Source organism: Vanellus vanellus (assembly GCF_965231255.1).
Source record: "Vanellus vanellus genome assembly, chromosome: Z".
NCBI lineage: Eukaryota > Metazoa > Chordata > Aves > Charadriiformes > Charadriidae > Vanellus > Vanellus vanellus.
The window spans coordinates 87,429,094-87,451,058 of record NC_138908.1 but is presented as its reverse complement, the minus strand read 5'-3'; the positions used below and the strand labels follow the sequence as shown (position 1 = coordinate 87,451,058).

The following is a 21,965-nucleotide window of genomic DNA, read 5'->3' as shown; positions in this document are numbered from 1 at the left end:
GGGCTTCGGCGGGGGGACACGGCGAGCGCCCTGCCGGCAGCACTGGGTACTCCTGGTGGCACTCAGATTTCGCCGGCGGAGATTTGCTGCGGGCATCCATCAGCTCTGGGGAAAATAAGTAGTGACAGACGGGTTTCAACTGTCTTACCCATTCCGAGATGTCGACATCAATGACTCTACGCTTCTGCCTCCACCCGTTCCTCCCCGACAGCTTCTATCGCTGATTTTTTCTGCTTCTATGAACACCCCAGACTTTGAGAAATGGAAATTCAGATCAACAAACGTGCCGGGCCATGACACATGCGACGTCCTGCCTAACTCCTGCTGACCGGCTCGGTACCGTCTCCTCAGCGTTTTGCTGCCTACGGCATCTCAAGAGCGTTTGATGCTCGCAAGAGGTGAGGATCGCCAACCTTCAAGGCATTTCTAAAATCACTTTTTCTCATCTTACCATAACATTCGCTGTTAATTGCTGATGACGCGGGCGAGAAAACAAAACCGTTCGGCGTGATCTCATGACCTTGTACCGTTTGCACTTTTAAGCAAATAAATTACACGTATGGAATGGGAGAGATAAGAGAACACGAAGGGTCAATGGTATCAAACACTCTTAAGCGCCTCGAACAATTCTACGCCCATCCTGAAGGACGGGAGGAATCTCACCCCCGTGGAGCAGCTTTTATTATTTTTAATTTTGCAGGCATCCTTCTTTACCCGTAATAAAACAATAATTAAGGAAAACGTCAAAACCCACATAAATCTGTACACTCCGCTGCCAAACCGCGGAAGAGGCGTTTTCTTTGGCAAACGGCACCGGGCCAATATATTTAAGGACGATAAAAGAACACACTGCCAGCGCGTACCTCTGCACAAAAGGCAATTAAAATATGATGTTAAGAAACGCTAAAGAAAATGAGGGAGGCACAAGCGCTTTCTTTTTATATACGCTAAATAATACAATCAAAATAAAATCCAATTAAAAAAACTCTGCCAAAGCTGCGGAAATCTTACGATTTCTCATTACAAGCCATCGGAAATCAAAGGCAGCCAGACACCCAAATTATCTCACATCTCGAACCACGAGCGCTCAGACCTGAGCCCCGGCATGAATTTCTGTCTTTATTCGATCATAGGAACAGGGTCCCGACGCGGGAAAGTTTTACGACAAGCCGTTCCCAAATTTCCCATGCCTCATTTTACCGCGGTGCGGCGGAGCAAAAGAGCTTTGTCTTAACGAGCGAAGAAAGAGCCGTTGGTAATAACCACTCGGGCGGTGGGACGCAACCACTTATTTGCAAGGACACATCGTTTAGGCTGGGCTTGCTCCATATGTTTCATCTCCCGATATGAATGGGAAAAAAAGCCGGAATTTGTGCTATAGCATGGGAGTTAGCGCCAGGAAGATGTAGTTGCGTTGTGCCACCCTCTCCCCGCGGCGGATCCTCCCGTGTAACCATCACAAACAAGGTACGCATAGTCCCAAATCTATAAAGGATCGGGAAACACAGAGATGGGCAAAATTCAGTTTTGAACGGAACTTCCCCCAAATAAAACATGATATTCTCTTTCTATTTCCGCACCAGTTCTTTCTTCTATCAAATAGTTTTTTAACTACATGTCAATCAAACCCTCTCAACTTCCACAGTTTGGATGCAAAAAAAAAAAAAAAAAAAATTAAAAAAAAAAAAAAATCAGAAAATATTGAGCTCGGTCAAAAGAAATTAATGAGCATTTTTTCAAAGGTATTCTCCACTGAATAACAGCCGCTAACCAACTCTGCACTGGGGCAAAGTGCTTGCTGGCGTGATTAAATCACGGTTCCTCAGAAGCACCACGCCTGTCAGTCTTCATTGAATTCGGCTGTATTAATACAGTTTTACTTTTTTAACATAATTAGCAATAAATTCAAGAAGAGGCTTAGATAACATCTTTCCAAATAAATAGGAAATGAGCAAAATACTGGGAAGAATAACCCAGCGCTGCCTTTATTAACCCTGCCCGCAGCTCCCCGGGTGCCGGGGTGGCTTTGTAGAGCATCCGCAGAGCCGACCGCTACGGGCAGCGAAGGGGCGAAGGGGCAGGAGGAAATCACAACCACCCACTTCTTTTTTTATATATATATTTTTTAAAATTTATTAAGCTTTCTATAATTCTAAGGAAGAGCCCCATGAGATTTTTCTAAAAAAAACAACCCAAACCCTGTCCATTCACCCTTTGTGGCCATGCACTGGAGGACCTCTGGATGTCCTGTGGACATATAAATCCAGGCTGCCACCAGTCCCTACAAGGTACTGGAAGACAGTCTTCCCCCTCAGCCTTTAGAAATAGAAACCTATAAAGAAAACCATAACTGCCCCTCTCTTCTGAGGTCTCCTGGTTTACACCCACTTCTGGCCACCTTTAAGCAGGTAAAAAGTATGGGATTTTCATCAAAGTACCCTTCACCAAAGTGATATTTCTGGAAGACACCTTTCTAGAAACACTTCTCTCTCCATCACCCAGACTGACATCCTTCAACAGCAAAAACGTTACAATTTCTAAGACTTCCCAAATTTTTAGGTCCACACGAGTGCCATTCTAACTCGGTGGCCAACGAAGACCATTTGCAACCAGTGAAACGCTGAAACCAGCAGCAATCGCTGCAGTGATCCAGGGTGGGCAAGAAGTGCTTGCAGAAGCTCTCCCAACGTCCTGGGAGGACTTTGGAGAAGACCTAAAGGACGAAAATACTTAACTCATTCATCAGCTTCTGGCCAGTCTTGGGGTTACAGGTCCCCATATTTGACTGAGCCAACTTAATTCTCTTGTGCCGGAAAGAAAATAGTCTCCAGTGTCACAGAATCATAGAACGTTTTTGGTTGGAAGAGACCTTTAAGATCGTTGAGTGCAACCATCAACCTAACACTGCCAAGTCCACCACTGACCCATCACGTCTTTTAAACACCTCCAGGGACGGCGACTCCACCACTGCCCCGGGCAGCCTGTTCCAGTGCTTGACAACCCTTTCCAGGAAGAAATTGTTCCTAATATCCATCCTAAACTCACCCCGGCGCAACTGGAGGTCGTTTCCTCTTGTCCTATCACCCGTGTCCAATAGGTTGGCTTCCTACAATTAATCCCGATTCTCAATTAACTCTGAAAGGTTATTCAGCTCAAAAGATGAGTAGGGTGAAAGCTGCCCGGCGGCACCATCAGCTGCAGTGAGGGGTCCCTCCGGGCCCGTGGGGTATCCCCAGCCCCTGCCTTAGTGCGGCGCAGTGGCACAGGAGGAAGAACGAAGTATCCCTTTACCACTCCGATACAGCAAACCCATCACAAAAGTAAAAAAAAAAAAAAATTAAAAAAAAAATAAATTAAACAGGAACAAAAGACACGGCATGCCAATTCCTTTGCAGGCAGTGTTAATCTTTACCTGCAAAGTACAGATAGCCCTGACCAATAACTTAGAAAATAACATTTTTCTAATATATTTTTTTCAGCGCAGCAGCTGCTCTGGCACCCTCCCTGATTTTGGTTTTTTTTTTTGTTTTGTTTTTTTTTTTTGTTGTTTTTTTTTTTGTTTTTTCTGTGCTCTCACTACCGTTTGGGTTTGTTCCTCTTTATGGCAAAAACCAAAGAGAAAATATTATGTCGGTGCTTCGGTGCAATGATGGTTTGACTCTTTTTGATGCAGCCAAAAGCATATTTAGGCTCTGCACTCAACTGCGGCACGTAGGAGCTCTGACAAGGGTTTTAAACAGCTGGAAACTTCGGAGAACTTCTATAGAGATGCTGAATATAATTAACACGTAAGAAGAGCTGCAGAACAGCCGTGCTGAAAATAAACTTATACATATGCATGAGACTTACCCAAGTTTGTTCCAGGATATCGGAGGGGAGCGGTAATGTTCAAATGGAAGGTAAAGCGAACAGAGAGCAAGCCGAAAAATGTGACTTTTCAGATTAAAAGGAATCTGGTTTGATGATGGAATAATTGGAGGAGCAACGACTCGGTGCGACAAGGCAGCGAAACCTCTGCAACAGCGAATTTTGAAGCAGGTGAAACCCGTAGGACTGAATTACCTTCATTACTGGTGAAGATAACTGCCTCGGGCTGGACTGCTCCAGAAAATTTCAATTAAAAATTCCACCTGCTTCAAAGACTGAAGTATGGAAAAACGTTGCTTTGTTCCAGTTAAAAATATACGTATATTCTGGTATAAGGGGTTTTTCTCCCCACCTGTGAGTGGCACGTGGAAACGTTGCAGGAGGGTGTGTTTATCCCGGGGATGTGACTTAATTGTTCCCACCCAACTTCATCCACGCTGGATGGAAAGCCATCCAATGTTTTTACCAACCTAGAAATCTTCAAAAATAGAAACCCCAACCTATTTCTAGGGCTGGTGGCAATTACAACCATATACATATGGTTTTTTTTGTTTTTTTTTTTTTTTCATGAGATTTCAGCCACTCTGAATGTGGTCATGCCTGACCTCTGCTCTGGACCACGGTGAGAAAGGACTCCGGGAACTCACCATGGAGCAAGTTGGATGCGGATCGTATCACACAGTCAACTTCTGCTCTAAGAAACGTGCTTATTATTAGCTGAAACGGCCGAGATCTGCAAAACGGGGCTAAAATTTTCCTCCTCTTTACAGAACACAAATTTTGGCGCGTGATACCCATATGGAATTGTTTGTTTGTTTGTTTGTTTTCCCCCCATTCGTTTTCTCAATAAGCCAGGAAACCTCTGTAAAAACCGTATTGCCACGCCATCATCCTGCGAAGTCAAGCTGCAGCAGTTCGGAAGCGCTGGGCAGCCTTTCCCACCCCTGACTCGCTTTCCAGAATCCCATTTGTTTAACTCCACGATACCCTTAAGTTGGCTTTCAACTCTGCTCACTCAACTGACTTTTCAGTCCTGGTCAGGAGCTACAGCTACTGAGTCCCTCCGGGGATTTCTATAGCGTCAGCACTTTGCAACCACTCATGAATTTAATTTATGTATTCTTTCGGGAGTTTATTTTCACAGCACTCCTGTGGAAAGAATGACATTACCCCCTTCTTCCATTCGACTGGGAAAGATTAAGCTCCACTACTTTAGGGTGCTTTATGATGCTTACTAGGCGATTCTTTCACGATTTCGCTCCGCTTTTAGCTTTACTGGAGCCCTTCATTTATTCAAAACACCACTTCTATCAACTTTGCCATTGCGTCTGCTCAGCACTTGAAAATGAGAGCTCCCAACCCAAGCTGGTCACCAGAAAACGAAAAAGGCAACTGCTGGGGTCACCTGGGAAAGCCTGACCCAGCCCAGTACAAAACCCGGGGCAGGAATAAAACCAGCTCCTAACCACTGGGTCAAACTCTGCACCGGTCCCTGCTCCTCACGTGCAGGGAAACTCTAAACGACCAACCACCTCCACGCTCACCTTGCAAGATGTGGAAGCAAGTAGTGACCTGCCTTCGTATTAATGTATCTCAAAGAGATGGGACAACAGGAGGAAGCGCTGCATCAGGGATGGAGGATTTGGCTTTTTAAGGTCTTATCGCATTGTTCTGGCTCCATATATCGATGAGTGTTTGCGCATGACTGAGCAAAGAACGACATTTGATGGCCACTGGCAAACACGGGTACGGAGGGCTCCAAACCCCGGCGGCACGTCCATAGAATCATAGAATGGTTTGGGTTGGAAAGGACTTTGAAGGTCATCGACTTCCAACCCCCCCGCCATGGGCAGGGACACCTCCCACCAGCCCAGGTTGCCCAAGGCCACGTCCAGCCTGGCCTTGAACCCCTCCAGGGATGGGACCTCAACAACCTCTCTGGGCAACCTGGGCCAGTGCCTCACCACCCTCACACTGAAAAACTTCCTAATGTTCAATCTGAACCTGCCCTCTTCCAGTTTAAAGCCATTGACCATGGGACCACGTGTGAACGGGCACAGGCTCAACCTCTGTGTCCCAAGATATGTGCAGAAGGAACGAATTAAAGTTGCCCCATAAAGTCAGGTCCCACACTTTGTCTTTGATTACTCAAGCTCATGTTGATGTTCCCCTGCAGCAGAGCTGCACGCCCACCTAATTTTATACAGATTGCTCTACAGACGGCATACGCGATGCCTTGAGGGGGTGCTCAACAGTGTAGACAGCTTTGGGCTAGGGAAGCAAATCAAAAAGTTCCTCGTGCTCTTCCTTAAAATCAGCCCTCTGAGATGGGCAGTGGGACAACAGCCATCGGCCACCGCCTCGTTAGCCTCAACCGGTGTCTGGAGAAGCAGATAGCATCATCCTCCTTAAAGGGGTTCGGTGCTGAGACAGCACTTTTGAGCTAAGCGCTTCCCATACGTGAAACCACGCTAACTTTCCACGAGGGAACGGCGGGGATTAATTAGTTCCTATTTGTTAAGCGCTTTGAAGATGAAAAACACTTTATGAAAGTTAATTCTTACTACCCGGTTGTTTTTTCCCCACCAAACCAGCGAGTTTTTCCGGCAGAGCTTTCTCTCCTTTGCGCTGCAACCGCCGCACTGCTCCAATATATACATGGATATGTCCGAAGAAGAAACTTGTTTTATACTGTGGAAAATCTCTCCTGGCGTTCACAATTTTGCAGATAATCATCTGCCAGAAGTCGTACCACAGCCTCGAGAAGCTGCTTCGACACCATCTCTACCCTCCCTTCCCGCACAGTCCCGTACAGCATCACCATTCCGGTTTTGCTGCTTGACATTCCACTCATCCCTTCGGAAATAAAGCAGCAAATTTTGCCAATTTCTTTCACCGCGTTCATTATCCGCCTAGAGAAAGCGTGCGCGCGCCCGGGACCGCCGCAGACGGCTGAAACGGTTCCCGCAGCGCGGGACTGGAAAGATGCCTTCGTTCCAGATTCGCCACAGTTCTCAGCTAAATATCATTGCACCACTTGGACCAATTTGCTTCAATCTGGTCTCCCGGTTGTTGCATGTCGCACCCACAAAAGCAAATGCAGTCCCCACTCTCACAGAATCACAGAAGGGTTTGGGATGGGAGGGACCTTTAAAGGCCATCTAGTCAACCCCCGTGCCATGGACAGGGACATCTCCAACTAGACCAGGTTGCTCAAAGCCCGGTTCAACCTGACCGTCAACGTTTCCAGGAATGGGGCATCTCCCACCTCTCTGGGCAACCTGGGCCAGTGTCTCACCAGCCTTACCATCAACAATTTCTTCCTTCTATCTACTCTGAATCTCCCCTCTTTTAGTTTAAAATCATTACCCCTCGTCCTATGGCAACAGCCCCTACTAAAACATCTGTCCCCATCTTTCTTATAAACCTCCTTTAACTATTGAAAGGTCGCAATAAGACCAAGCGCATCTCCTCAAGTCCCGAGCAGGTCCGGGAACTCTCCTACCCCAGCCATACAGCATAATATAAATATATAATCTAATAAAATAATAAATATAATAAATAAATATAATAAGTAAATAAAATTCCTTCCCAGAAATTTATTATTACCTATGTATTATTGACTAAAACTTTAAACCCAACGTTGCCATCGAGGTAGAAATCTCGTGGACAACGCCAACGAAGAGTTCCTTTCCCCCCCCCCTCTATCGCTTCTCCTTCTCCACCGAAACCCGCAAAGGCGGTAGCTCAAAGAGCATCCCTTCGCCCCGACCCGCAGGCACTCCCCGCTGCACAAGAGGGACCGGGGTGGCTGGAGGGACCAGCCCGTCCCCAAGCCACCCCTCGGTGGAGATATCCACGTTCTGGACATGGAGGTGAAGGGATGTGCCGCGTTTCAGATGGGAAACTCGGCCCTTTCCGGGAGTTCAGCAAAGGTCGGCTGCTAGATTACGAAATCAAATTGAAATAATTCCGGAGTCCTCCCCATGAATAACAATTTTAGAAGATTATAGTAATTTCTCGCACAAACCAGTCACGTTGAATAAGAGACTGCTTTTTTTTTTTTTCTTTTTCTTTTTAAATGAGGTCATTCAAGGCCACCGATTTTACTCACTGGACTTTAGCCAAGGAAATCTCCATAAATAGATGTGATTATAAAAAAAAAAAGAAATCACATTAATTTGCATATTACGTGTTAAAAAAAAAAAAACAAAACCCACCCAAAACCCAGAGGGCCAAACGGAAAAGTGGGGTATGACGGTAGGGAAGTTAGCCCCGGCCGGCTGTTAAAAGGCAACGTGCAGACGAGGTGTTTAAGAAGAAATTAGAAGGAATTATTTCAAACAGCGAAGGTAACGCCCGTGAATTAAAGAGAAGCGAGCTCTGGTGGGGATGTCCTCCTTCAGAAATAAACTGGCCTTCATCTGCCAGTGTTTCGAGGAAGATCACGCTTCACTGAAACCAGATCTTTACATCAACTGAGAGCGTCCGTAGGGGGGTTTTATGCCCTTTCATTTACGTCCATTAACCTTAGAGCTTTCCTTAATTTCGCTTCGCTCCTTAAAGCGGGCAATGCCCTCGGATTCATTTAAAAACGGAGCAAATTAAGTGGCAGCACTGACAAGCGGGACCGGCCCCAGGTTAGCCAGCGCGCTGCCGGCACCGAGCAGCCTCCGGGGATTCTGCTGATCGGACGAGGGGGAACGGTTTTACACTGGAAGAGGAGAGGTTTAGATGAGATATGAAGAAGAAATTCTTCCCTGTGAGGGTGGTGAGCCCCTGGCACAGGTTGCCCAGAGAAGCTGTGGCTGCCCCATCCCTGGAGGTGTTCAAGGCCAGGTTGGACGGGGCTTGGAGCAACCTGGGCTGGGGGGAGGTGTCCCCACGGCAGGGGGGTGGAACCGGATGGTCTTCAAGGTCCCTTCCAACCCAAACCATTCTATGATTCTATGACTTGCCCCTGATGTTCTACCTCAGTGTTCCATGGGACCTTCAAATCCACAACCCCACGGTGCCCTTCATTTGCCGTCAGGAAACCGGAGCAGCACCGGATGCCAAAAAGAAGTCCAACCCTCGTCGGGGTTGTCTTCTGCTACGTTATTTCCATTTGGCTTTGCCCGTGTTAGGATGCTCCGTCCGATTTGTCACTTCAGCTGTAATAGGAGTGTTACTCTCTTTTACAACCCTCCTTTTTTTTTTTTTTTTTAATTTTTGCTTAATTGCAAGATGTTCCCTAGTCAAAACAATTACAGAAAAGGCATTAGAGCACAGAGGACTAAATAACAACGAAAACCAGAAGAAAGCAATAGGGAATAAAATCTGGCAGTATCGCAAAATTAAAAGAGAGCAAACCCGCATTAGAGAGGAGCGAATTATTTACAGTGAGCAATTTGTCTTCCTGTCTGCTCGCAAACGAGAAAAAGGTTGTTGTTTCCTCCAACTCGTTCAAGAAATCTGAACAAAACACGTTTTTGTCTTTTTTCGCGATTCCCTGAAACGCAATATATAGGCTGAGGGCAACTCTCTCTATAGGTGACCTAGCGCTACGTCTGCGTCTTACGGGGCAAGCGTGGAAGCGTTTCGACGGTGACAACGTGGACGTCTACATTTAGGGTCTGGTGTCTACCAGATAACGCCTGGGCTGAAACGCTGCGGCCCTAAAAACGACGCCAAAGCACGGTGTGCACCCAACGGCTGTACTGGGAAGGGCAAGCCAGTCCCCAGATCACGGTAAATAATCCAAATAACATCGTGCTCCGAGACAGAACGAGCACTTTGGAAGATCAACGTAGTCCTGGAAGGCGCTTAAATCCCTAATTCGAGGCCGATTCGTAACGGGGGTCAGGAAGCTACCACAAAATAATTTGAAGGGGCTTACGTAACTTCCAAAGGCAAGGGGACTTCATCAAGCTCCAAATTTCGGAAAGAGAAAGTAGGGCACCGCCACAGACAGATGGAACCAACCCACAGAATTAAACCTGTTCTCCTAAACCAGCTGGGATTAAAACAAAGACCTCCCAGTTCCCAGTTCTTATCTAAAAGCAGCCCTTCTTTTTATATATACATATATATATATATATATATATAATTTTTTCTGGGAAGAGAGGCAGCTCCGCTAAGTTTTTTTTAAGGCGCTTTGTCTGATATTAAAAACAATGTTGTGCTCATCGGGACGAACGTGACGCCGGTAATTTTCAAGGAACGCATTCATAAATGAATAAACTGTTTACCACAACACATCAAATTACGGAGAAATATATTTAGGAACAGATTTGCACTGCCTTGGTTGTTCTGATTATAAATTATTTTGTCAGTCTAACTGCCTAATTGCAAAAGGATAAGGATCTCTTCAGGGAGCAAAAGTAAATATTAGAACAACTGAATGATGTGCAGCATCCAACCGCGTCTCCTGACGGGGACTGGAGGCATTTGTGCCAACCTGCTCATGGGGTTTTGAGGAACTTCTGACAACACAAAGATGAGGTCAAGTTTTAATTTGAGAGGATCTGAATCCTTCTGTGCCTGAATGGGAGAGCCCTGCTCAAGACTGGCGTTTTACTGACCGCGTAAATATGAAATTTTGAAGAAAACCATCATTCAGTTGCTCAAAGGAAATATTGCGGGTCAAAAATAATTTTTTTATGGATAGAAACACAAGGCAGACAGCTTTCCCAGTTCCGTGGGCACTGGACGGCTGCTCCCGTTTCCCTTTGGATGGAGCCTGCGATGGCCAAGCGCACGGGCATGGTCCTTCGGTGCAACGGGGGACCCGTACGGTTTGGCATCACCCTAAACCAGAGATAAACTTTTAACTTCTCATTCCTATTAGAAGCCTCGTAATCAAAAAATACCACTGTACGCATCTCAAGCCAAAACCCAAACCTATTCTGACTGAAGCCATTGCCCAGCGTACGCCATATGCCGAAGGGAGAGTTTTCAACCAAACCGCACTAACGTTAGCTACAACTGCGCGGAGCATTGGAAATAGCCGTCTTCAGTCTCCTACCGCGCTGTGCTAAAGTTATTTATTAAAAAAAAAAAAAGTTCAAATTAATTTTTTTGATTTAGGAAGATCACTGTTTTTTTTTTTTTTTTTTACGATCCCGAAACTTATTTTTTACTCATAATCTAGACGTGAAGTCTACTCTTTGGCGCATATCTGTTTGTTGGGTTTTTTCCTACTATTTAGTGCCTTCTTGATATTGTGACTCTCAACTACCTCTAATCAATAGTTGTAAAATTAACATATAAAACCATAAAAGACAATATCAAGATACTGTGCACTTTTAGTATATATGGACTGTATCAAAACAGCCTCCTCCCAGAACACAGGAGAAGATTCACAACCTGCACGTGCGGAAGTGTAAAGAATTACCAAAATACTGCCGGAAAAGGCGATGACTGGGAATCCCGAGGGAAGCACCAGACGCTGGCAGACTTCTGGCTCAGCATCCACCGCGGCCAGGGACAACCGCCTAGAGGCACGCTAGGTAATAATTCCAATAATATCTTCTTGATATCAAGCTTCTAGGTAGAGCAGTTACAATCATTTCCCAGGCTCAACAGGCTGAATGTTTGTTGCTACCCTTAAAATCCCTCTGTGATGGGTCAACTTAGTGCTTTAACCTGGGATGGTTGGTTGTTTCCAAAGACACGCAGAAATCCCGGTGTCCCCAGCGGGGAAAAGAAAATCCCAACATTTAGCCCAGCATCTCCTTCCTCTCGGCTTTGGGTGGGATGCGCCAGGGAGAAGGGGGTTATCCGCTCCCCCTGCCCACCCCTCCTGACCTTGTCTTTCTCCTTCCCTCGGCTTTTTATTGTCCCTCGCAGACACCCAGGAACATACAGCTCTACTAATCAGCGTCATAGCTCATTAATTTGCTTTATTGGTCTCTGGGTAAACCTCTCGTGCTACACCGCTCAAAAGCTACCGAGTCTTTATCATTAAGAAATCACTGCCCAGAGCTCCCGCTCTGCGTTGCCCGGGTGCATTAAGTGGCTTAATAGTATCTCTAAATTTATCTTAAATGGAAAGGTGGCCAGAACATTCATCACCTTGAACGAGGTTTAATCAAACCCCCTAACATAACGAAGCTGTCCCGTTTTGACACCGTAACCTTTGAGGGTTTGTATGTACTCAGCAGTGAGGTGTCGGACGTGGACCATACCCTTTAAGTGCAACACAAAATTATCGCGCTATTCAAGATAAATAGCTCTTCGCGCTCGTGCGATGCGCTTTCAAGCGCACAATTACAGTGCCCTCTTGATAACGACACGTCTTCCAGCCGGATTAGTTCAAGGGATGACCCACGAACCGTTCTGGTCTCAGAAATGCGTATAATTAAAAGCGAGAATGGGAAGGTATTGATCTACAAGTTTCCAGCAAATTTTTCTCCTTTTAAAGGTTAAGCTCAACCCTCGTTACGATCCTTTGCTATACGTAATAGATTTAAAGGTTAAAGAGCTCGCTCTCTGTGGTCTTCTCCACAAGTAATACATCTAAAGGTTACCTGCATTGTTCCCAGAGGATATATCTCTAAGTAGAGGTGACAGTCATTTTGAGTTTACTTTTTGGTTCTTTCAACCTGCTTATTTGATCTCAAATCCTTTACGAGGAATCCAGTCGCAGTCTCCAGTCCACAGCTCCTCTTTTCCCACAGCCACAACGCTTACGTACATCTGAGAGCTTCGGTCTCCGTGGCGCTTTACAAACATTAGCTAATTAAAGAAATCACTGCGTTTTTCACACTTTGCTGAAATCCAGCTTAACTAACTGCCCGGCTGTCCGTCCATCCTTGCCGTGAAACGCCAGACACAAATCTCAGCGGGCAGCCCGGGGGCACAGGGTTGGCCCAAATAAGCGCTTCAACTTCTTATTTGGCCAACACCGCCGCGGAGCTCTCGTGGCTTTTTCATACTTATTGACTCCCCGTCCCTCCCGGAAGGCATTTTTGGGTGAACGGGACTGAAGATGCAGTTTGTTTGACAGTATAACCTACTATACCATCCCAATTTTTTCCCCAAATAGCTCTACCACCGGAAGGACTGTTACGATACGCGCGTCTCATCAATTAGTAATTTTGCTATTGTTTCTCACTTTGAAAAAGTTTCTCCGCTGTCAGTCTTTCTGTCTGTGAAATGGGATAACTGCTCCTACCAGCAGGTCGGGCAGCTGCTGCGCTTCGGGTTCTGCTCTCGCAAGTCCTTAGCTGTGAAAGGCGGCTCAGCACCCGACACGACCCGAGCTGAACGCAGGATGGGTGCTGTGGGACCCCCGCCTGCGGGGAGGCGCGGAAGGGCTCCCCCACCAGTGGGATGGGAGAGGGCTCCTCTATCCCGCGTCGGATCACTGCATGCCCTGCTGCTCTCGTTGGCAGTTTTGAACTTCACTGGCAAGATAAGCGATAGTTATGGAATGGAACAGAACGGAACAGAACAGAGTAGAATGGAAACAGAATGGAAAAAGAATGGGACAGGAATAGAAGAGGATAGAAACAGAATGGAAAAAGAATGGGACAGGAATAGAAGAGGATAGAAACAGAATGGAAAAAGAATGGGACAGGAATAGAAGAGGATAGAAACAGAATGGAAAAAGAATGGGACAGGAATAGAAGAGGATAGAAACAGAATGGAAAAAGAATGGGACAGGAATAGAAGAGGATAGAAACAGAATGGAAAAAGAATGGGACAGGAATAGAAGAGGATAGAAACAGAATAGAAAAAGAATGGGACAGGAATAGAAGAGGATAGAAACAGAATAGAAAAAGAATGGAATCAGAAAGAGGAGAGGAGAGGGGAAAGGAAAAGGAAAAGGAAAAGGAAAAGGAAAAGGAAAAGGAAAAGGAAAAGGAAAGGAAAGGAAAAGGAAAAGGAAAAGGAAAAGGAAAAGGAAAAGGAAAAGGAAAAGGAAAAGGAAAAGGAAAAGGAAAAGGAAAAAGGAAAGGAAGGAAAAGGAAAAGGGAAAAGGAAAGGAAAGGAAAGGAAAGGAAAGGAAAGGAGGAAAGGCAGATTAAAAAGGAAAAGGGGTAAGGAATAGGGGAAAGGAAAAGGGGTAAGGAAAGGAAGGGAAGGTAAGGGGAAAGGATAGGAAAGGAATAAGGGGAAAGGAATAAGGGGAAAGGAAGGGAATAAGGGGAAAGGAATAAGGGGAAAGGAATAAGGGGAAAGGAATAAGGGGAAAGGAATAAGGGGAAAGGAATAAGAATATTTTCAGTTGGAAGGGACCTACAACGATCATCTAGTCCACCTGCCTGACCACTTCAGGGCTGACCAAAAGTTAAAGCCTATTATTTAAGGCCACAGTCCAAACGCCTCTTAAACCCCTGCCAGGTTTGGGGCACCCCCCACCTCTCTAGGAAGCCTGTGCCAGGGTTTGATCACCTTCTCGGTGAAGAAATGCCTCCTCACCTCAGGTCTGAGCATTATAAATAATGCTCGTTTGGGGGGAAAAATATCTCCCACGCCAGCCAAATGTTTCACGTATGACAAAAGACACTGAACAGGATATATTGCACCTACTTCAAGCAGTCTGTCCACCCTGAAAAGGAGCACTCGCTCTTGATACAGCTTCATCCTAAAGGGCCCAATCCATCCTCATCCTCCGGTGAGCCAGCGGCACGACACGGGGATGATGTACAGCTCAGCAACAATTCCTCGGAAGCTTCAGGACGCGTTTATAGCGCGTTTTAATGTGCGTTTAGCAGCAGAGCAATTGGAAGCAGCTGAGCTAAAGGCGGTCGGACAGAATGGTCGATCTCTTTGGCTGCGCGGGAGTGTAGCACTCGCCGTCAGGGCGAAGCAGCCTCCAGACCCAGATGCTGAGCAAGGAAGGAAAAAAAAAAAAAGAAAAAGAAAAAAAGAGGTTTGGCAGCAGCAACATCTGGCTCCCGCGTGCCTCACGTCTGCCCCGGAGCATCCCAAGGCAAGCCTCCTCCTGCCTGCATCCTTCTCCGCAGCAGAAATCAATGGGGAGGGGGACCAAAATCAGAGGGGGAGGAAGAGAAACTTGACAACATTTTAGCTTGCCAGCCTCAAAATCGTAAAGGTTTTGTTCTACAGACCGTCCAAGAGTTTGGTGATGACTTTAATTTGGAGACCGCTACATGTTTTCCAGCTGAGTGGCTGACCTACGTGTAGGTGGTGTAAAACTCCCGAGAAGGAGCTTCTTTCCTTCAGCAGATCCTCTCTGGCCATGAATAAGGGTTTGGAATGGCTCCAGAGGGGGAGACTCCCCCCCCCCCTCCTCTCTGGGCAGCTGTGCCAGTGCTCTGCCACCCTCAAACGAAAGAAGTCCCTCCTCAGGTTGAGATGGAACCACCTATGGTCACGTTTGTGCCCGTTCCCTCTTGTCCTGTCACTGGGCACCACTGAACAAAGACTGGTCCCATCCCCCTGGCACCCGCCCTTGAAGGATTTAGAAGCATTGAGAAGATCCCCCCTCAGTCTTCTCTTCTCCAGACTGAAAAGCCCCACGGCCCTCAGCCTTTCCTCAGCAGAAAGATGCTCCAGTCCCCTCATCATCTCCGTAGCCCTTTGCTGGACCCTCTCCAGCAGTTCCCTGTCCTTCTTGTGCCCAGAACTGGACACAGCGCTCCAGATGTGGCCTCCCCAGGGCAGAGGAGAGGGGGAGGATGACCTCCCTCCACCTGCTGGCCACGCTCTGCTTGATGCCCCCCAGGATGCCATTGGCCTTCTTGGCCACCAGGGCACATTGCTGGCTTGTGGGCATCCTGTTGGCCCCCAGGACTCCCCGGTCCCTTCGCACAGAGCTGCTCTCCAGCGGGTCACCCCCCATCCTGTACTGGTGCAGGGGGTTATTCCTCCCCACATGCAGGACCCTCCACTTGCCCCTGTTGAACTTCATAAGGTTTCTCTCCGCCCAACTCTCCAGCCTGACCAGGTCACGCTGAATGGCGTTGACTCCTTCAACTCTCCCCAGTTTTGTCCAACAGCAGAAACGACTTGCAGCCCTGAGCGGGTCAAACTTGCCGTGAATACGGAGCATCTCCAGGAGCCACGTGTCCGTGTGTTTAAATGGGGTGAAATTAAGTGGTGTGGTAGGGGTGGAGGTCCCGACACCCACTAGCCTACCTCTTTTGCCGCTAAAACACTCTCTCCGTAGCTGCAGGGGTTTTGCCAGGAATAATTGACCAGAGGAGGCAAAAAGAAGGGGAGAGTTTTGCTCAGCGAATGTTAAACAATACAATTATTCGCATTGGGAAGAGCTACGGACAATACTCAGCAAAGTGTTGCAAATGGGGAATTCAAGTCTACGACCCACAGCTATCGCTAGCTTAAACCACCTTCTCCTTTCTTAAATTTGATACAAACCCTTGTATTTTATTAATGGCAACTAATGATTAAGGTAACTCTTCCTGCACTTTATTTATAGGTATTACTAAAATCTCATTACTAAAATCAAATGTATAATATTACTAAAATAAAAATCATATCTTGCTAAAATATTAAAATTAAGCTTAAATTTAAAAATAAATTTTAATTACATTAAAATTAAAATTAAACTATTACTAAAATCAAATTTATAATATTACTATCAAATTTATAATATTACTAAAATCAAATTTTGATTTGTGGTGGGATTCTGCAAACAGTATGGGACATAACGGCCACGGAGGGTTTTTTAGATATAGAAACAAACACACACCAAAGAAATGACAAAACCCCCAGACTCATCACGGATCTTTTAACCTTCCCCAGGAGAACGCCACCGCTTACGTCCTCAGCGCCGTACGCGCCCTATGAAAAATCTTACCGCGGAAGCGATCCCTCTTCCCCTAAGCAGAACTACGTCCCGGGATTAAATCGCGACTAAATACGACCAAAGGAATTCTGCTTCTACAGTTAGTTCCAATTATTTCTTCGCTTTTCTCTGTATTTTAAAACGGGAAGAAGAAATGAAGTTACACACAGCGCTACTTAGACAAATCTATAGCTATTTAGACCCTTCTGATTTGCTAATTAGTAACTAGTATTTAAACGTTGGTGTGGTTTTACGTCGGGTAAAGACATAAAGAAATACGTAAACAGCCACCAAGGGCTGCCTTCGCGCCGGTGCTTGGAAAGGGTGGAAGGAACACGCTCAAAGGAAGACAAAAATCTCCTCAAATAAAAACCAGAAGGAACAAACTCTCCGCTTTCTACCTCCCGGCCGCCGGCTACAGCCACACGCCAACGCAAAAGAGTTCCGATCCGCCCCGTCGCCCCCAAAATAAGAATGTCTTTTTTTTGTTGTTGTTGTTGTTCGGTTGATTCCCGCAGCTCCAGCAAAGCTTAGATTTCCTTGCTCTGCGGATTAAAGTTAAAAAATACATTTTATTATGAAGTATTATGAAATTTGTTCAGCTTAGAATGGCAGGTCTTCTACTTTTTCGTTGTTTTTCTAAAAGCCCGCTCTAAAAATGATCAACGTTTGGCAATCGCCGCCTTGCTTCTGCCAGAAGAAGCTGTTGATGGAGACATCCCGCGGCCAAACCTCTGTTCACCCATTCGGCATCGTACACGTCCTTTTCCTTCAGCCAAGCAGGGTCTTTTCAAACAAAAAAAAGTCGGAAATAAATCTCCTCTTGCTTATTACGTCATCTGTCTCTAATTAAAAGTCTACGCAGCATCCTGTGCTCCTGCCACAAAATCGCCCCCTTACTCGTCTCGTTGTTGCATTTTACGGTGAAATCTCTTTTAGGCAGAGAACTGCATTTCTGGCCCAGCCCTCCCCATTATCAATTCGGATCTGACCGAGGTTCTCCAGTCACAGAACACCATCGATATTAAGCAGTAATCATGATAATAGCAATTCATATCCAGCATCTCCCATTTGCTTGGCCATCTCCGTTATGTTATTAAATTAATAGATCTGCCATCGCCCAAAGAAAAATAGCATAAAGAGAGAAATCTTATTAAACCAGAGATAAAATTTTAAACAATTCTGGGAACTGCCAAGGCCGGCCTTTGGGCTCTTCCGTGCGCACCGCTCAAATCCAGTTAGCAAACTATCAGGGTTATTTAGGTATTTGTTTTGATTTAATCACTTTGTGAATTATAAGCGTTTAATCAAATTCACTCTGACTGCTGCCAAGACAGAAAAAAAGCGAGAACCTGATCAAAAACGCACCGCAGAATGCAATATTCTGGGGTATCGCGGCCTTTTACGCAGCTCTTTGCAACATCAGCGGCATAGTTGTGCCTCGACCACGGATGCCACAGGGAGTTGGACTGCAGAAGAACGGGCAAAGGTATTTTGGGGCCCGGTCTTGGAAGTTGGTTCTTTCTGCTTGAAAAACCTCTTTTAGTCCTTAAGATTTAGCAAGTCGAGTTCATTTCTGTATCTGTTGGTCCGTATTACCTACATGTAAATATTTACACTCTAGTCAAGCGTTATCAGGATTCGCTGGCGCAGGCGGTACCTGTTCCTTCCCGCGCCCACGCTACCTGCAGGATACAGCCCCAAAGAGCCCCATCTGGTTCCACATCTCTCTCTGACAAAGATCCTCATTTCAAACATACGCCTTTAAAATACCTTTTTAGGCAGTTATGTCACACCCGGTACCAGTTTGAGACCTTAGAAATGGATGTTCTGCGTGGCAAGAGGGACGCTTGGGAAGGTCTTGCGCTCTCCCTCTCCGCAGATGTGTTTTGGAGCGGTGGTAAAGGCAGACTCCAGCTGCCCATGGCCACCTTTGCCTCAACCTACAGGCGATGGAGAAGACCTCGCACTACCACCGGTGTGGTCCTCCAGCACTGCCACCCCCAGCGCTGCCACTTGGTCACAGCGAGGAGGACCCAGACCCATTTCTTTCACCTGTCGCGAAACAATGCGGCTCGGCCAAACCCTCGGATTACCGTGCAAATCCCTCTTTGTCCACCACACCACTTATACCTGCAAATTAATATCTCATCCAGACTTCCAACATTTAGCGCTCCGTGACCAGGAGCCTCTCGGGGGGGGGGGGTGGACAGGGGTGAGATTACGCACAGCGCGTCCTCTCTTACCCCATCGGGATAAACTCTCTCCATCTCTAAGTACCAATAACACAAGAATATACCTCGTTAGGAGCATCCGCACGCCATCCCAAGCAGCACTGTCCCCTGCAGCTTGTTTTCTGGTTTGGTTTGGTTTTTTTTTTTGTTTGGTTTTTTTTTTTTTTCCCCCCTAAGTGCTTTAAATGTAAATGATCGCCACAAAAGGTCACAAAACGCGATCAGCCGCTCTGTGACATTTTACCTTGAGAATAAGCAAGAAAAAGGAAAGGCGAAGGGTCGGAACAAGATGTGCCCCGACACCAATGCCCTTTGGGCGCTACGTCTAAGAGGAATTTAAAAGGAACCGGAGCCGGGTGCATTCGAGCAAATAAATAAATAAATAAGCAAACAGATAAATAAATAAATAAACAAATCAATCAGACTATAGGTTTGATGTCATGAAAACAAGCAGTGGAGGAGAAAGATCAACCCGACGGGTACTCGGCATTCCCAGTAAATCAGGGGTAACATAAACGTTCCTTAAACTGCAGTTTATCCTCCTCAGTGAGCTTTGGGCTGCGCAACTGGAAATCTCCAAAGATCCAATGGGACATCCCGACACGATGCTATGGGTTGGGGGGGGGGGGTTTGTGCCTTTCTTTCACGCTCTGAAGTGTGAGCTTTTCCACACCCAAACGGGCTTGCCGTTGAAAGCAGCCAGAAAATAAAAGCTTATTTAGTTCCAAGGAAACGGCAGGAACGACTAAAAAGAAAAGAAATAATCTAAAAAAAATTCAGAATATATTCAGAAATAGCTCTCAACAAGTATTAACCATAATTAACCCCTATTATGTGCGATGCTCTATTATGAAATAATATCAACCACTTCATCGGTGATACATTAGACCTTTTTAAGAAGGAAAGTATTGGATTTAAGAGAAAGAAACGCACCTTTCAGAAAACAAATATATTTGTTGGAATAAGCAAGATGACAACAACCCCCCCTGCACGCGATGCATTTAAGCCACCACTAAAATATTTCTTTCCCACACCTCTTTCCCCCCAGGAACGGCTCTGCTTCTCATTATTCCCTACGATCGTTCCATTTAATCAAAGCGCAGTTACGTTTATTGCCGATGTTAATCTGCAATCAGGGAACAGTTTTCGCTTGTTCGCCTGAGGTTCAGGGATACCACCGTCGCTGCAGCCTCTTTGGAAAAATCACTGCTTCTCTCTGAAATGTTCGTTTTTTGGGTTTTTTTTTTTGGGGGGGGGGTGTTTCGGTTCTTATTTTTGACATATCTCCCGGACAGGTGAAGGGAACCTTCTGCAAGGGGCGGGTTGGGGCTGTTTGTATATGAAAAAGCCACAGAGAAAAGAGGAAAACCTACACAAACACCCGCTCCCGCCCGCCCGGAGGTGCTGAGCACGCGGCAGACTTACCCTGGAGTTAACCACTTCCAAGGAGACGTTCTGAGGCGTCGCGCTGGGCACTGCAAGGGAAGAAAAGGGAAAAAGAAAGGGGAAATGTTGCCGTTAGCGTCTAAGGCGGAAGAGGTTACGTCAAATATTTCGCTCGTTGGAAAGAAAAAGAGCGTCGCCTCTACACGAGTTTCTAATCTGCTCACAGCCATGCAGCTAATCCAGGTGGCACTTCAGAGGTCCCCCGGGGAGAGGAAAACCAAACGCATCTGTTCATTTCTTCTCTTTTTCGGTAGACCTATTAGTTAAGTCCTTTCAAGAGCCCGTCAGCAGGCTCCCTGCCGTCAGACCAAGGGCTGGAATTCGGTCCTGAACTCGGTCAGAGATAAACAAGAACACGCCGCAATTTCTCTGGCTTTATGTTTGATTAAAGCGCATTTCGAAACATCTATATTAAGCCCAGAGAGAGTACGCGGCACCTCTCAGTGGCACCTTTTCACAAGGAAAAAAGGGGGAAAGAGAAAATAAACTTTCTCTTTAGATATTATTTTAAAAACCTGTTTTACATGAAGGCTCTGCTTGTCATACGTATTATGATCCACGTCTGGTTTCACACCACTCAACTTGGTTATATCCATTCTGAGAAATACACGTTAATTCTTCAACGGGACTAACAGCTATTCAACACAGGGCCTTACGAAGATGCCTCGCGAGGCGTTAACGAGACGGTCTGGCACCCACAGCCTTCAATAAAACAACCGGTTCTGACTCGAGGGAGGGTTGTTTTTTTTTTCCCGTCTTAAAAATTCCTTTAATCTCACGCTCTCACCGGCTACAGTCATAGGCAAAACAGACTGCGTTATCCCATCCATCCCGCCTGCGACGGATCGGGCTCCCAGCGCCGAGACGTGGCGCGGGTACCGGTGAGCGCTCAGCATCCGCACGGCTGGACGGGCCGTTAGCAACTATTTACTGACCCATTTCTGCCTGTTTTCCCCTCCACAGCTGTATATTTGTTTCCAATACTTTCGGTCCAACAACGGTTCGAACGGATATTCCATCCGGCTGATGGCAAATTCTAATTCGAGCACTGAGGAGCCGACAGCTTGAAAACTAAGCGCGTAGTTGGTGACGGCGTCAACTGCCCGATGCGAACACGAAGCTTTCTTTGCCCTGCAGAGGGAGAACGCCCGCCTGCTAAGCCGGGCTACCGAACGGCTGAAAAGCGGGGACGTAAGTTCCCGCTTACAGGAAGGCGGCCCCGGATTTGGAAAGAGCGAGCTGAATAAGGATGACGGTGAATACCCAATTTAAGAGTAGTTCGCAACGCGCTGCATTAAGGGGAAATGAGAGAAAATGACTTTTCGGTGTGTAAGTATGAATGTATCAAGTCAAAGCAAAATTGTTTAAACCATTTTTGTATGACATTAACGAGAACACGAGGGCAAAATCATTCTCATCGCAGTCGTCCGCACATTTGAACTGGTTCAGCAAAGAGCTACAAGAATGATCCGAGACCTGAAACATCTTAGAGACCAAATAAATTAACTCGATTTAAACTAGTGTAGGGTTAAGAAGTGCTTATTATCTGGTGTTATCTGAATGGGGAAAGGACTGGAGGCTGCAGAGAGCACCTTACTGGCAAAGAGCTACGAGCTGGAATCCATCCGCAGTAGAAACGAGGTTTTCTTTTCGACTTC

At 46.3% G+C, this 21,965-nt stretch overlaps 1 protein-coding gene across 1 annotated transcript in view; it reads right to left on the bottom strand.

The window, feature by feature from the left end:
* The window catches only part of DCC (DCC netrin 1 receptor), a gene marked incomplete at both ends in the record, with an annotated part of 609,880 nt that overhangs the window by 122,760 nt on the left and 465,155 nt on the right, over positions 1-21,965 (bottom strand). Inside the window, one exon of the mRNA XM_082497412.1 lies at positions 20,287-20,336. Coding sequence (XP_082353538.1) covers positions 20,287-20,336 — 50 coding nt within the window. The remainder of the gene's footprint in view (positions 1-20,286; positions 20,337-21,965) is intronic.